Source organism: Nyctibius grandis, chromosome 24 (genome assembly GCF_013368605.1).
Source record: "Nyctibius grandis isolate bNycGra1 chromosome 24, bNycGra1.pri, whole genome shotgun sequence".
In the NCBI taxonomy this organism is placed as follows: Eukaryota; Metazoa; Chordata; class Aves; order Nyctibiiformes; family Nyctibiidae; genus Nyctibius; species Nyctibius grandis.
This window is the reverse complement of record NC_090681.1, coordinates 1,988,379-2,004,541: the sequence shown is the minus strand read 5'-3', so window position 1 is coordinate 2,004,541 and position 16,163 is coordinate 1,988,379. Positions and strand designations below refer to the sequence as shown.

General features: G+C 50.4%; 1 protein-coding gene across 3 annotated transcripts in view; it reads right to left on the bottom strand.

The window, feature by feature from the left end:
- Window positions 1–5,106: 5,106 nt before the first annotated feature.
- Window positions 5,107–16,163, bottom strand: part of NFYC (nuclear transcription factor Y subunit gamma) — a 35,014-nt gene continuing 23,957 nt past the window's right edge. For 2 of the 3 annotated variants that reach the window (XM_068417613.1, XM_068417615.1), the window contains exons 5-10: window positions 15,617–15,712; window positions 11,468–11,641; window positions 10,995–11,153; window positions 7,300–7,407; window positions 6,507–6,566; window positions 5,107–5,995 (exon numbers count right to left, since the gene is read on the bottom strand). In XM_068417613.1, coding sequence (XP_068273714.1) covers window positions 5,876–5,995; window positions 6,507–6,566; window positions 7,300–7,407; window positions 10,995–11,153; window positions 11,468–11,641; window positions 15,617–15,712 — 717 coding nt within the window. In that variant the 3' untranslated portion in view covers window positions 5,107–5,875. The remainder of the gene's footprint in view (window positions 5,996–6,506; window positions 6,567–7,299; window positions 7,408–10,994; window positions 11,154–11,467; window positions 11,642–15,616; window positions 15,713–16,163) is intronic. The other variant, XM_068417614.1, reaches the window with a different exon arrangement.

Genomic DNA, 16,163 nt, shown 5'->3' with positions numbered 1-16,163 from the left:
CCTGCCTTTAGCTGCCCGCCGCCGCCGCCGGGCCCTCCCCCGCCGGGGCCGGCCCGCCCCGCCGTACCTGGCCCCCGCCCCCGGGGCTCCGCCGGGACGGGGAAGGGGGGGACGCCCGGGGCAGCAGCAGCCCCCGGGGGGCGCAGGGGCAAGGGCGCGGCTGGCTGCCCCGCTGGCACCCCCGGCCCGGCTGGGGCGACCCCTCCCCGCGAGGTCCCTGGGGACTGGGGGCTGCCCGCGGCACCGGGCAGAGTGTTCCGCGGGGCATCCCGGGAGGGAGGGTCCCGAACCGCTCAGTACCGAGCATCCCCGGAGGGAGCGTCCCCGGAGCATCGCCGGTCCCCGGGCACCAGGCACGGAGCAGCCCCGGCACGGGCTTCCCAAGCTGCCGGCGAGAGCCCCGGGCCGGGGCATCCCCCCTTCCCCTCCTTTGCTCTGGGTCCGGGGATTGCTGGAGGCACCGGGGCTGAGAGGACACCGAACACCGACAGAGAGACTTCACGTTGCCTGGGAAGGGCCGGTCCTCGTCCTCGCCCTCCCCGGCCGGGAGCCCCGCCAGAGCCCGTTCCCTGCGGGGTCCTGCCGCGGGCACAGCTCCCTCGCTCCCGGGGCTCCCCATCCTCTGCGGTCTCAGCTCTGAGCTGGGCTCCCAGTGTGTTTCCCAGCCAACACCCACAGCTTTTTGCTCTTCCACCTTATTCCCCTCAGCTCCACACTAACAGATGGGGAAACTGAGGCACGCTGCCACGAATCCCCTTCCCGAGCACGCCGGGGGCAGAGGTGCCCCGTCCCACACGCTCTCTGCACAAGCCGGGTCCCCCCACCCCGCCTGGGCGCCCCAGGGCCGGTGCTCCTGGAGAGGAGAGCAAGTTCCAGGCTTTGGGCGGTGAATTATTTAACGTGGCGGTTGGAGATGCTGGCGCTGGCGCGGGCTCTCGTGAGCACTGCGGTATTTGGTAGGTCTCGGGAAACGCACACAATAAATAGACGATTTTATTTACTCGGGCATGGGGGAAATGGTGCTGGTAAAACTCACCCCAGGACCCAGCCTGCCAACCCCCCTTCCGAGGACGCCTCTCCCTCCCAGCGCCACGCGAACCCCACGGCAGCGAGGTGGGGACAAGGGCCGTGTCCGTGGAGGCTGAAATCCTCTAAACCCAACCCAAATCCTCCCCAGTGTATCCAGGGCGTCTCCTCTGTGCTCCCCTCCAGCCCCAACCCCTGCAGCCCCCCTGTGCTCCCCAAGCGGACGCAGCCCCCGGACCGTGGCTGCACACAGGGTCCCCCCAGCCTGTCTCGCCCCCGGCAGACGCTCCCTGCAGCCGAGCCGCCGCGGCGGGAGCACCCTGACCTTCATCTGGCTGCCGTTCGGTTCAGCGTATTCCCCTCGGTCGCGAGGTTTAGGTTTCACCTGGCGATTGATTAAAGCCTCCGGGCTGCGGAGGGGACAGAGTTAAGGTGACCTGGGAAGGACTTTGGCCAAGGTGGGCGCTCGCTTAAGAGGACTCCGGGGAGGTGGGAGTTGTTTTATTCCTGCTGCTGCTCCACCACTGGATGGGCAACACCCTGGCTGGTGTCCTGGGCTCGCCAGGGAAGCCTTAGCAGAGCTTTGTTTGTAAGTGAAGAAGAACTGCTAATTTTTTTTAAACAAAGACATCCCTTCTCTCAATTATTTGCTGCAATCAGTGAGCTGCTAATAAGTAGGGGAGAAGGCGCGTTACCACCACCCACCAGCCACCCGCTCCACTGTCCGGCCTCCTGCACTGGTTCTGTTGCAGGTTGGACCCCGAGCAGCCCCTGGTAGTGAAGGAAAATCTGCAAGGCTGCAGGCGCGGCCGTCCAGGACCAGCGACGCTGTCGCTGAGCGCCGGGGATGGGTTAATGAGGATGGGTTAATGGGGATGGGTTAATGGGGATGGGTTAACGGGGATGCGGAGCTGGCGCTGAGCTGGTGCTGTGGGTGACCGCGCGCGGGGAAGCGGCAGGTCCCGTCTGTGCCTTGTCACTTGCACAGACCCTGGGAACCTCCATCGATCCTGGAGCTGGGAGGGTTTGGGATGGAGCCAGGGAGCCTGAATCAACACGGTACCGACCCATCCGTCAGAACCTGCCTGGCCACGGGGGTCCCGCAGAGCCGCTCGCACCCTCCAGCCCTGATGAGACTTTAAAGAGGATTTGCGAGGCTGGGTGATGGCGAGGGGGGAGGCCTGCGTGCTCGGAGCCTGCTGCCCTCTTGGGATTGCAGCTCAAGTTCCTGGCACGGATGGGAGGCCAGGATTTGCATCTACAGGATTTCCAGTAAGTTTTGCAGCCCTGGTATGCAGCTGCGGGACTGCAGGCTGGGGAGTGGGGCAAGCGGGACCCGGGGAGCTGGGACTCCTCGCCCAGGTGTGGGGACCGGAGCGAAGTCCCAGCCTGGCTCCCTGGATGGGGGGATGCCGGGGAGTCCTGGACAGAGCTGGGGCGGCATCACGGAGGGGAGGATGCAACCAGCCCCCTCTGTGCAAGGGAGCCTGATTTGGTGCTCGGTGGCCGGGACAGGCAGAACGGGGGGCAGGTGGCCTCGGGGGACCCAGGGCTAGAGCTGGGCGAGCACTGGGGACAGCCGGCAGCGGCGGCAGCGGCGTGGGGAGGGCTGCAGAGCACCTGCTTCTGCTGAGGGCTTGGCCCCGGCCCAGGGCAATTAGCTCCTGGCTTCGCTGCTCGCACACGCTCTGACAAACAAGCGGCTGGGACGCCCGGGCCCCGCTTCGGAGGGCTCCCTCCCTCCTGCCGCCGGGTGCGGGACGGGGACCCCTCCGGGCTGGGGGCCCCGAAGCCAGGGCAAAGCCCCGGTCCCAGTCCTGCGGTGGGGCCGCGTCAGCGCTCGCCTGCCCCGACCCCGAGCTCGGAGCGGTGCCAGCGTTGCTGGGAGCTGGGGCACGTCCCAGAGCGGCCCCGCGGGAGGAACAGGGATGCTTCCACCCCGCTCTGCCACAACGCTGCCTGCCCGGGGCGCGGGACGGGGCAGGGGCCCGGCTCCTTTCCCCAGCTCCGAAGGCGAGGAAGGAAGAACGGACGAGGACTTCAGGAGAGCTTTGCACCCCCGGGCTCCCTGGCGCTGGCTCAGCGGCCTCAGGTTGGTTCCCAACCAAATCCGTCCAGCAGCGTTGGGTCCCTGCGAAGGTGGAGGAGAGTCCCACAGCAGTGGCAGTGGAGAAGAGCCAGTGCCGCTCCCCGTGGAAACACGGTTTGCCGGCACTCACTGCCGGTGGTGAACCCAGAGCTCATGGGACAGCATCATCCGAGCACTTTTCCATACGTGGCTGGTGGCCCTCAGGGCTCCCGGTCCCCACAGCGGCAGCATGACCTTCAGTGCAGTGAGTTTTACCTTGGAAGAGGGTGGCTGGACACGGCAGCCTCGGGGAAGGGCGGCCGTCAGCAGCAAACCCCCCAGTAAAGCTGCCAGCTCCCGAGCATCAGCGGCCGGCGCTCTCCCGCGCGGGGGTTCTGCTGAGCTCAGCACCCGCGAGGAAACTCAACCCGGGCCTTGGGAGGGAAGCGCTGCTTCCTCATCAGCTTTCATACCCTGGGGTCCCGGAGGTGCCATCACCTCCGCCACCTTCATACATCGTCACCCGCCGCGCCGAGCTGCCCGCAGAGGGTCCCGTGTCCCTCCCCACGGGTGCCTGCCCAGCCTCTCGGGGACGGGGTGGTTCCTTCTGCATCGCCCCACGCTGCTCTATTTGTCACCATGCGCCCTCGGAAGATCACATGAAGGCGTGTGTCCTTATAGGGAAGATCTGGCTCTTATTGATGTCTGAGGTTTACAGTACCTGGGACAGACAAACGATGGCAGCTCTCTTCAAAATACCTTTCCTGTTCAAGTCAGCCAGGGCGCTTCTCTAGGAGCACAGACCAAGCCTTATCTCCATCATTAGCTAAATATTAACACGATCAGCTTCAGTATTAAGCGCCCACACTCCTGGATGAGATCAGACTTTGGGCAACCATCGGAGAGATACTGAGCGTGTTGAAACCAGCATCCCCTTCAACTGGAGGTAGAGGCTTCTGCTGGAAACTCCTCCTCTCAAGAGCAGCGTCTCACTCCCATTTTCTATCCTTTAAGCATTTAGTCTCACTCAAATTTAAACTATTTCGAGCAAACACAACTGCTCTGGGTAAAGAGCTTTCCTTCAGAAGAGCCACGCTTGCTGCCTCTGCCAGTGGCTGATAAGGCAAGGCAGCTGCCTGCCCTGGCTGCCCGGCTCGCCCTTCCAGGAGCCACATGGCTCCCTCCATCCTTACAAGCCCATTTCCCGGCTCTGCTCCCTGGCACAAGCAAAAAGGACACGCTGCCAACAAACCGAGCTGCTGGGGAGGCAACCCACGCCTTGCCCCGCCGCAGAGGCGAGAAGGCGCCTTTGCCAGGGTGGGAACTGGCTGCCGGGGACCGACAGTGGCTTGGACCAGAGGACCAAGAGGGTCTGGCTGCTGGGGAGCAGAGCCACTGGCCGCACGCTGGCCCCGGGGGGACGTACCGACTCCCCAGCCCCGCTCCGGCCCCCTCCAGGCTGCAGCCGCCCACGGGTGCCCTCTCGCGGCCGCTCCCACGGACGGAGGTTTCACAGAAGGTATTTTTTCCACCCCCCCACTTCGTGTTTTCCGTGCCCAGGAGACGGCTCCTGCGGGGCACATCCCCTCACCGCCGCCCGCACAAGGCTGCGGTACCCGAGGGCTGATGCTGGGGAAGGCGCTGGGCCGCATCGCTCCGCTCCTGCAGCGCGCTGCTGGCTCCCTGGGTCAGAAAAAATTTAAAAAAATAATAAAATTGGCATTTCAAAAGCTCAGGAGGTGCAGGCAATGCAGCCAGCTCCCTGCCTGACTGAGCGACCTGGCCCAGACCGAGTAGCTCACACCAGCCAAATGCTGAAGCGGAGTTTTCCTTCCCCAGCAGCAGCTGCCCGTGCGTGGAGACTCGTGTCACTCCTCCAACCCCTTCTCCAGGCCCCCCTTAAACCTCATCGCCAGTTTCACTACTTCAGGTGTACTACTTTCCAGGGATTCAGGATGCTCTTTGCTTGGCAGGATGAGTCTGGGCCTTGGATCTCAAAGAAAGCACACACGTTATCTTACAAAGGAAATTTATTTCATTTTATGAAGCTTATATTACATGCATCTGAAGCTACTACAACAGTTAACAGCAGGGCTGGGGTCTGTCCAGACTTCCATCAGTTTCTGGAATAAACCAGGCCAAATTAAAGAATCTTTTGCCCTTAGAAAATACAGTCATCATACAAGGAATGTTTTTTTGTTTTCACTTTAATTACTCCTCCCCTAGTCCCTGCCCTTGAGCTGCATCTAGCCAATGCTCCGGCTTAACCAAAAAAGGAGGCAGGAGAGGAAAATCTAACACACACACTCCCCCCATCCACCCCTAATAAACCACTGAGACGGGAGGACTGAATCTAGCTCTATTCAGAGAAAAAAAAATACAAAGAGAACACCAGGAATAAAGGTCTTCCAACAAACCAGATGCAGTACCCTTTAATAATTTTACTAGGTAAAAACTTTTTACACATTGTTCAATGAGATGCTACAAATTCCTTTCAATTCATTCTCTTTCAGTTTTATGGGTTTGAACAAGCAGCTGAATACGCTGAAATATTGATTTCTAAAAATAAAAATATTGCATTCTTGTCAGTGTCTGGCGGATATTCTGTACCCACCAGAGGAAGGTGTTTAGTGCACCGGAGATGGCAGCCTACTATAGGCTCAGTATCAAGTACAGATACACAGAAGCAGATGTATTCATCAGACCAGGCTGGTATGGCCAACGTCAAGCTGGGACGTGCTCGTGTCCACGCAGAGAGAAGACATGCGACAGCGTCCCCGTTCAGTCCCCTGTCACTTGTGTGGCTTGGCCGTCTGAGGTTTGGCTGGTGGACTGAATGAACATGGGCTGGGCGATGTCCTGGCCTGCAGGCATGGTCACTTGCTGGATCTGATAGAGTTGCTGGCGGAGACAGAAGCAGGGGAAAGGAAGGACAGTCAGTTCTCACCACACTCAGCACCAGCTCCCTCTAAGCACACGCTGCACAGCATTAACCCTACAAGCTCAGTGCCAGCATTAACAGCAACTCTCAGGTCCAAAACCAGACCACGAGTTGCCGCTTCACGTTTGTTGCTAAATCCTAACGAAGTAATTCTGTGAATTTCTGATGCCCAAATTGAGCTCAGGCTCCCTCGAGCTAGATGTTAAGACCTTTATTCCTGAACTGGTTAAGGACTGAAATGGATCCCACCCAGAGTGCAAGGGACTGGATTAATTTGGAGTAAGTGCAGCTGAACACAGAGAATCTACCTGAATTAAAAGTGGCACAACATCCACTTATCCTGCTCCTGGGTAAGGTTTGGCATTAGCAGCGGTGTTTTATCAGGAGCAGCTAGAACATGCAGACCTTAAGACAGCCTTTCTAGCCTTTGACTTCCAAGGGACGTGGCACCAGCGAGCTCCAAGCTCTTACCTGTCCATCTGTGAACTGGCTGAACTGCTGCTGTCCTTGCTGGACTTCTGTCTGCGTTATCTACAAGGGTAAGAGAAGGATGATCACCCACAGCACTTTGGAGAGGGTCAGAACCCCACTAACAACATTCTGCTGCTGCCTTTTAGACTCTTTCAAACTTCATCACCCCACCACGTGGTAAGGTACGGCTGACGCTGCCGGCCCGCAGCCATGCTGGTGCTAACCGCAAGTCAAGACCAAAGGACATGGGACTCAGCTGTCCCAAACCAAACAAGCATGTCCTCTCTGACTTCCGTGAGCAGAACGTGGCCTCCAGGATGACAGAAAAGCAGCAGCCTTCCTGTCCTCTGAAGGCAGAGAAGAATCCCTTAGCGACCAGTCTCAACAAGAACATGAGACAACCTGCTGGCAGCAACGCTGGCCTGGACGGTTCACCTCTGCAACAGCTTCCCTGAGAGGCTGCACGGCTGCTCCTCCCTCACCCAGCCAGAAGGAGCAGAAGTAAAGAGAAGGTTGATGAACTGAAGTTTTACCTGCAGTCAGCTCAGAAGCAGCATGAGCTTTATACAGTGAGACACACACACACACATATATGCATGCACCTTCCACGTACAGGTAAAGGAGGCTTCCGCTACGCTCCTTGCTTTATTATTCTGATGAAAGTAACAGGAAGAAAAGAAACGCAGGAACCCTAGCCCAAGAGTTGGTAAAATTCGACTGGAATTTGCAGTTTCAGGAGCTAGGGAACAACACTTTACCAGTTAATGTCAGCCCTGCTGTCATAGTGCATTACCTGCTGTGCATTGGTTGCAAGCGTCTGGATCTGCCCCTGGACTACCTGGGTGCCTGACACAGGTTGGGCTAAGCGGATATACTGCAGCTGGCCAGCATTCAACTGAACCTGGAGACAAGCGGAGGGGGCAGGGAAAGAACATTAAACAGATAACTGTGTAACCTGAAACACACAAACTTGCCTTCTTGTTTCCACAACAGAAGCCAGAGTAATAGATGACACCGGGAAGCTTCAGTTGATTACGGACTGAGATGAGTAACTACCACAGACCCTGCCAAAGCAAGAACCGAGTCCACAGAACTCCTGTGGGTTCTTGAAGTGAAACCCCGAGGAAGCACAACGTTGCTTCTCTCTCCAGAACGGGAGTGGTCGGTTAGTAGCTCAAGCATATTAATTGCTAAATTTTAGAGAGCTTTGAGAACACTTATTTTTCGTTTTGGTTATGAGAATCAAGTTACTCCTTTGATGTATCATTTCACATAAAGGGAATTGCTATGAGCTAGCTGCACATAACACCACTCCTATTATATCCTGCCAAAAAATATGAAAGAATATATGGGAAATTTTCACACAAATAAAGACAGCAGAGATGACAAAACCCAAGGATATATTTGGAAGCTTTTAATGCAGCTCTCCGCCAGTATGTCAGCTCCCATCTGGCAAAGGCTGATACTTTCTGTGTCAATACTGTGTGTGTAACATTCAAATGCAAATTTATTTCCTACGACACGACCCTGACCTTGCACGGTTAGATGCTTGGGGGTGTGGGATATGAAGACAATGTCATCACGGTAACCTCAACTCTTGTCTCGCCTTTTCTGTGATATCAACAGCGAATACTGCTAATGCACATCTGAGAAGCAATAAAAAGGTCACAGTACCATTGATACTACTGTTGCATTTTTCATTTTGTGTTATTTAACTTTAGAACATTTAGATTCACAGCCTTAAGGTTAATTATATATAAAAAAAAAGGTTTTAATTTCTTTTTTCTTTTTAAAAAGGGGAAAGGAGGACACAGACAATACTCAAAAACTGCTCACTGATGAAGGTTCAAGTGCCTAGAACATGGTCTTGGCATTTACACAAACACTGCTGACTTCACCAGCTGTGTCTAAAAGCTCCAATATTATTTCAAGAGCAAATAAACTCCACATGAGCATAAACATTTCAATAAAGAATTTGTTTCCTGCAGATCACGTTTTCCACACTGGGGGCTTCCTGCTTAGATTTTCACTACGCTGCTAACTGAATGGGTGAAAGCGACTTAGAAAGAGTGTTCTTCCAGAAATGAGAGTAAGCTCCAAAGAACCTGCCCAAGGAGGTCTAGCTGAGATACAGATTAAATTTAACACCAAATTAATGCAAACAAATGATTACCATTTAATTGACATACACACTTCCAGGTTTTTCCTCAGTTTTTCAAAAGTAAAAGCCACCTTTCCACAGGCAACCCGTGGTCCTGCAGTAAACGGTAACTCACAGCAGAGAAGTGTACAGAGTACCAGGAGCACAAGGAAAACCAGCAGAGAACATCACTAAGACTCTCTCAACACTCCTGCAATCGCCAGAGGCACCACCAGTTTTATAAGTGTGTTTCAAACTGTTGTATTTGTGTTATGAAAGATTCTTTGCTGAACCCTATCAGATACCAGAGAGAAACGGAACTATCAGAAGACAGCACTAACTCCAGCAAGATAGAAAGGAAACTCAAGGGAAAAATAATAAAAGCACAGCAGAGAGAGAGCAGGATGGACAGCAGCACAGAAGAGACCAAGGACTAATTCTGTGAAACGAAACAAAAACTGCTCTCCAGGTTGGGGCACTATAAAGCTCCAGCGAGGGCATGGCTCCATGTTCTATTTTACTTCACTTGCTAGAAGCGAGCAAGGGGAAAGATGGTTCCTTCAGCACAAACTCTGCTCTTCAACATGCTGTGATGAAGAAGAATTCTCTTAATTACAGTCAAACCAGTATCTCTGCTAGATACAGAAGTGCAAATTTTGACTATTTCACTAAAACACTGCTCCAAAGTTGTTCTGTTTTGCAGTCTTACACTTGTTAGGGACCCAAGTGCTCCCAAAGACAAGAGATCCCACACTCTGGCACCTGGCAGTTCCTGTCTCACATCTGCAGCATGAGAAGCTTCTGAGGACCTGTCACAGCTACCTGTTCTTAGATGCTCCCAGGCAAGAGGAAGGTAGAAGCTTGGCCAAAAACAGACACTAATTCAAAAGCCTCCAGTCTCACACTCCTAAAACACAGGACCACCTGCAACAGGATCCACCTACGTGGAGAACAGTACTTTGTGCAGAAGGTTACAGCCCCCTCACAGCTACTTTATAAAGAATTCTTTCTCCTAGCAGATCTCCAGGCCCCCTTCTTGTAGGGAGTTAAGCATTCACTTGAGAACCAGAAAACAAGTCTGAACTGTTCTTTTATTGCTGAACCAAAGGAGGATGCTGTGACGTTCAGTACTGTTGTAACAGATTCACTTGGGCTGGAGGTCAAGATCTCCTTCCAAAATGTTTTGAAGAACAAGTATCTTGGAAAGACTTTCATAAGGAAAGGAAGAGGAAAAAAAATGTAAAAGAAAGGTGGTGGAGAATGCAGAGAAGAAAAAAGGTTGCTGGTAGTAAAACACTGTATTTGGCAAGCAACTCTCTTCCTTTCTGACCAACACCTTAAGCCAAGCAGTAGGAATCAGCTGAAGACTTAAGAGACAAAAAGAATTTGGAAGTGACTTGGAAAAATCTGGCAACACCCACAATCTAAACCTCTTTCAAGGTGCTATGTCAAAGCACGAACATTTGCCAGACGTACAGAGGGAAGCTTAGCAAATCTTGAAAAGCAAAACTTGTGTGAAAGCTCAGTTTTGCCACAGCTGCAGGTACGCTTCTTAGCAACGGAAAGCAAAGACAAAGTGAAATGCTTGTCTTGGTCACTTGGTCTGACCTTTGGGTTGCTGGTTACGTACACAGAACTGGATGGATTTTTTTTCTTTAAGAGGTGTGAAATTTTCCAGATGGGAACCAAAAGACTCAGCTTTGTTGTGATTATAAGCTATGGCAGGGGGGAAGTGACATTTTTTTGACCCACATGTTAACCTAGGACACATGCTAGACTGTACTGCTGATGCTGGGTACTCAGAATGCCATTCTTAAGGCCACAGCAGGTCTATACTGATGTGAAAATGAAGAGATATTTCCTGGTTCTGCAAAGCCATTCCTCCAACCAGCTCCAAGTATTTTCTAGAAATATTTCTTATAACATAAAAGTTTATTAATAACTCACAGATGGCACCTTTCCCACTCAGTCTGCCAGGTCATGACTTCAGATTGCAGAGGCAGAACCAAGTAAAGGCAAAAGCAGCTCATTGTGCTTTATTGAAACCATGCTGTAGTAAAGAACTAAGGTTTATTCAGGAACTATTTCATTTATTGCTTCCTAATCATAACTATTTTACTGAGGGGAAAGTGTTGGGTGTGGGCAATGAGTCTACACTAGATGGGTTCGATTTATTTCCCCTTTCATGTCACACCTGGTTAGTTTTCCTCTCTAAGTGCAGGAAACACACCACTCAATCCAAACTTCCTCTTACACTTAAAAAATCATACATATACAGTCTCATGTCAGAACACCAGCAGACAGTTCGCTCACAAGACTGTTGCACGTTTCTACTGGTAAAGTCTTACCGGTATTTGCTGGATTTCTCCTGTGTTGGTGATGATCTGCTGCATGACTTGCATGGTCTGCCCAGTTCCACTCTGAGCCTGCTGGGTCTGTCCTTGCGGCTGGGCCTGCACTATCTGTACCTGCTGGCCTTCTCCAACCTGCATCGTCACAGGGGTGCTCTGCATTCAAAACGGGGAGAAGGACCAAGCAAGGACTGAACACAGGTGAAACAGCCACAAGATACAAAGACTGTAATAGACACACTGCTTCCTAGACCCACTGCTACTTGTTGATGCTTAAATCACCACAAAGGGAACCCAGGACCTAGATGACCGTTGTTATTAAGGTGTCTGAGCACCTGAAAACACATTTCTATATTGTTACTGTTCTGAGCAGTGAGAACAGGATACTACAATACGTTACATACGGGTGAGTCAGGGGTTTCACTGGCTCCACTGACCTGCAAAGCCCCTGACCGCCGCTCATCGCTCACCTGCCCTTGCTGAGGCTGCGCGATGATGATCTGTCCCGGCTGGATCGTAGTTGTAGACGTGGTGGTCTGTTGTCCTTGCTGCTGCCCCTGAACCTGCACTGCAGCAGGCTGCTGAGCCAGCGTGAAATAATACTGCACAGGCTCAGCTGGGGTCACAGCCTGACGCACCTCCTCCTGCGGCACAGGGGAAGGACAGGTAAACGGGGAGGGAACGGGGCAACGTCCAAACACCCCAATCACGGCCAAAACACCTCCCCCATAAGCATGATCCATGGGAAAGTATCTTTAACACCTTGTTCCTAACAGTTTAACTAAGGAAATGTGAAAGGATAAATCAAAATGGGTTTCCTCATTTATTCAGCTATATAGAAATCAAAACCATTCCCAATCCCCTACGTATAATAATGTAGTCACCAATTTCATTACGAGAAGCACATGAGTAAAATTACCATAGCTGAAAACCACGCAACTCTCATCAGTAAATTCATCATCTCCTGTTATCTTAACACAGAATGAATTGCAAATGCACCAGGAAGACTTACAAAGCCTCATCTGTCAACAAACCCCTCTTCCAAGCCTACGTGCCCAACACAAATCTCCATCTAGCTCCGATGTCAAACCCCTGGGAATAAAAGGCACTGACTTGATGTATACTGTCGTGCCTTTATTTATTTATTTACATCCTGCTTTTCCAGAATTATAACAACTTCATCTTGTACCATGGCTTAACAGCCTGATTCTGCTGGCAGCAGGAATATCTCAACAGTGTGAAGAAACAAAAGGCTCTGCTCCAGCTCACTGTCAGAAGCACAGGCTGTAACACTGCTGTTTTGTTTTATCTAAGCATGTCTTTAAGAGAGAAAAGCCCCTTATGATTAATGATATTTTAGGCAAAGAAGTAGATTTTCAGAGATGATGTTAATTGGCAAACCATTAATACGCAAAAACCAAAACTCAAGCTCCCCAGAGGAGCAGTTGGATCTTGCACCTTAGGGAAGATGCAGCTCACCAGATGTTCACTCCATGGCAGAAGGCGTAAACAATCCTCTCCCAGCCACCTCGAGTTCACAGCTGAGAGTGTAGGATGTTTACACGTGCTACAACATGGTAGATTCCCACTTACACAAGTCTGCTCCACTCCCCTGCATTAAATGAGGTTTGCTCATGGATTACCTTCAGCGCATCCAACTGGACAGGAAAAGAAAAATTCACATTAAACAAGACCAATGTATGTTGTCTAGATGGGCATCAGGCTTGAGTAATGCTTGAGTAAGAGAGCCCTTTTGCTCAGATGCTAGCCTCTCAGAGGGACAGCAACTAAGGAAAAGACTTACTACTGGGAGTTTCTCAATAGCATACCAGAAAACTACCCCCAAAGATTAAGCTGTTCACACTTGGCTGTAATCAAGGGGCGACTTCTAAGCCTGGCTCTCAGAGCAAATATTAGCACGATCCCACGGTACTGCAAACCACTGCCATCAAATGCTCACAGTACTTCCTACATGTAGGAATAATCAGTGAACTACTACTTGTGTCATCAAATCCTTCAGGGTAAGGATTAATAACAAATTTAAAATATATATTCAACAAGACCTGTCTTCAGTTAACCATAAAACTGCACGCACAGAAGAGCTGCGGCTGTTTCTGTAAAGCCCAGTCCTTAGACATGTTATCTCTAGAGCTCTCCAACCCTCAATTCCTAGCTGAATCCTGAAACAATTAAGGCAACTGAGTCCTTCTGTAAGTATCTATTCCAGTTTAAGTTGCATTTGCTACAGGCAAAAACGGCTTTAAATCCAAATCTGCTTGAACTAGGTTATATCACACCGTTTGCCATCTTTTATTTTCAAGCCATAGCTTTAGTTACCAGAGCAACATAACAGTCATGGTTTTATCCCCAGCTCTTCCACGTAACCAACGCTGACTTGTCAAACTGTCCTTTCCACGGTAGAGATAAAACACAGATCGTGCCCCCAGCCAAGAAGTGCAGGCTGTCAGCCTACAACGCAGCCACTTTTCAACACTGCCGAATCAAAGGAGGATTTTCCACTGCTAAGTCCTAACCTACGCTCCTCTCGGGCAGCCAGCTCTCCGTTGAACTTCTCTTGCCATAAGAAGGTTTTCTAATGATTCAGCAGCGTTCATGGCCAGGGGATGTATCGGCGAGAGACAGACCTCTACAGCCTATCTCAAACCAGATCTCTAAAGCCTATCTCAAACCAGTAACAGATAGGGTTTCACTGCTGGGCAATCCAAAAGACACAGCTCTGGTGTGGTGTATCATCGAGACACGTTAACCTAGCAACCTACACACGTGTAACACACTATTAAAACCCTTCAGGCATTCATTTGATTATAGAATTTGGATGTTCTGTAATCAGAACGTTCTGATGTGAACCAAAAAGCTCCAGTAAGGAAAAGATATGGGCAATGTTCTCCCTCCCAAACATGGAGTACTTCTAAAAATAGCACTACAAAGGAGAATGACTGAATGAGGCACCTAAAAGAAAAAGAACTGAATTTGCAACGCCAGAATTAACCGGTGTTACTTCAGGCTGCAGCCAACTCATTTCAGCTTATCAAGCAGAACAAACTGAAACGTGGGTTTTCTTTCCCCTAGTTAAGCAAAGCATCGAGAGCGGCTGTGCAGGCTGCTGCTTTGTCTTTTTAATTAATGCTGAATTAATGATCTTTGGATAAATTATCTCTGCTGCACTGCTGCAGGGATAAAGCAGAGAACTCAGGGAAGGAATGGAAGGAGCTGTGCCATGCTCACCATGGGTACAGAATACAGAGTTCCCAGCACACCTGTAACGAAGCCTTAGGATGCTGATGCTGTTAATTTTAACCATAGTTGACTGCAGCAGGAGGATGGACTCTCCTGCACATACTGTGACACATAAAGGTATTTTCCTCATTTACTAGAAAGTCATGCTGCTTCTGGAAACCAGAACGAGAGGTTAAACTCAACTCAGGACAGCATCAGAAAGGATGAAGCGTGTGTCTCCTCCCTTTGGCCGTCACTTCAGTAGCACCACAAGGACTTCAGGATAAAAAGTAAAATAGCAACCTCCAAAATCCAGGTCCACAATGGAACCACCGGTCTCTACGCTCAAAGCAGGGATCTTTTTGCATGTTGTCCTGATTTATATTACAATACAAAAAAAAACATGTCAAAGAAAAACTTCCAAGTAAAACACTTGCCAGAATGATGTTTTAAAGTACGCCAGCCTCTCCAGTAGCACTCACTAGAGAAGCTATTTTAAGGACCACATTGGATTTTTTTCAAAGGCTAACACACTGCAAACCTTCAAAAGTATCAGAAAACCAGTTGAAGGAATTATTATAAACAACTGAAATTTACTGTTCAGAGAAGAAATTGGTCCAGTTGAGCCCTGGGCAATGATTCCAGGACCTGCTGAACAAGGTGCAGCACTGACCCAACAGAGCTGTTCCCTAGAAGAGATGTACTGATTACTGAACTGGTGAACTTTTGGCAACAAAACACCAAGCTTTCAGGTGAAGGAGATAAGTTAGCCTACCAGGAGCTGGAGCTGTTTCTTTGTGCACTTGAAGCAGCAAGACTGAGCTTCAACCCCACTTCATTGCATTTTCAGCACTGTCTCAAACAGGGAGGGAATAAGTGCTTTGTAAAACACAAGCCTGTGAAGTTTTATAGATCTTGTGCTCAGATGACCGCAGCAGCCTGCTGCTGTAAACATCCGACTGAAAGCTCCTTCTGCCACCTTACAGCTTCCAGTCAAGGATGTTTACAGTAGCAACGACTGCCCCAAAGGACGCAGGAGGTGGTACTTTCAATCAAAGCAGCCTGTTTCTCCCTTTAAAAGTCAGAGGATGTCAGACTCAGCACACTTTTTAAAGTTAAATTTTTAACATTGGCAACATTTGGTATCAGAGCTATTTAGAAATGTTTAACTTAGTAAGTCCCTAAGTCAGACTTCTGCAAATCTCCACTCAAGCTCTATTTCCATAAAAAAATTTAAGGACCTGAAAACTACTGTAAATAAACATGCAAAACAGGCATAAACCTAATGTTTAAATCTTACTCTCTATTGGTTTATCAACCCTCTTTTCCTTAAGAGACTGAAATCACACCAAGGAAAGGACAGACAATCATTTGTGTCTCACCTGCCGCTTTGGAGGCTTCAGTTCATCTCTTGGAACAATATCGATAAGAAAGTCAAACTGATCAAACTTTGTAATTGCCATGGCAATGTCATTCCTCTGTAACAACAAAAAGAGAAAACCAGCCTTCAGCTTTAGAAGTCCATTTTGTCACTGGATAAATGAAGTTAAAGCTTTTTAATTGAGTCAAGGGAGAACGTCTTCTCCAGATACCAAACGCTCAAGTCGGTGGCGAGAGCTTCTGTTTCAGTACCAGCACCACTGTCTCGTGCTGAGTGAGGCCTCCAAGATGTGCAATCAGAAGGTGCTTACCAAATTCAGGCTTTTACAGTCATTTACTCGCCCACCAGACCTAACGAGGCTCTCCACAACAGTACCGCTGTAATTCACTACAGAGGGCTCACAACAACCACCATAAGCCTTTTAGCACATTAAAAAAAAGGAATTCTAAAAAAAAAACCAATTAAAAAAATCCCAAAGATATCTGAAAAGAAGCTTTGCAGAAAGACCAGGATGACTGCTCCATGTATTGGTGGCAACATATGGAGAA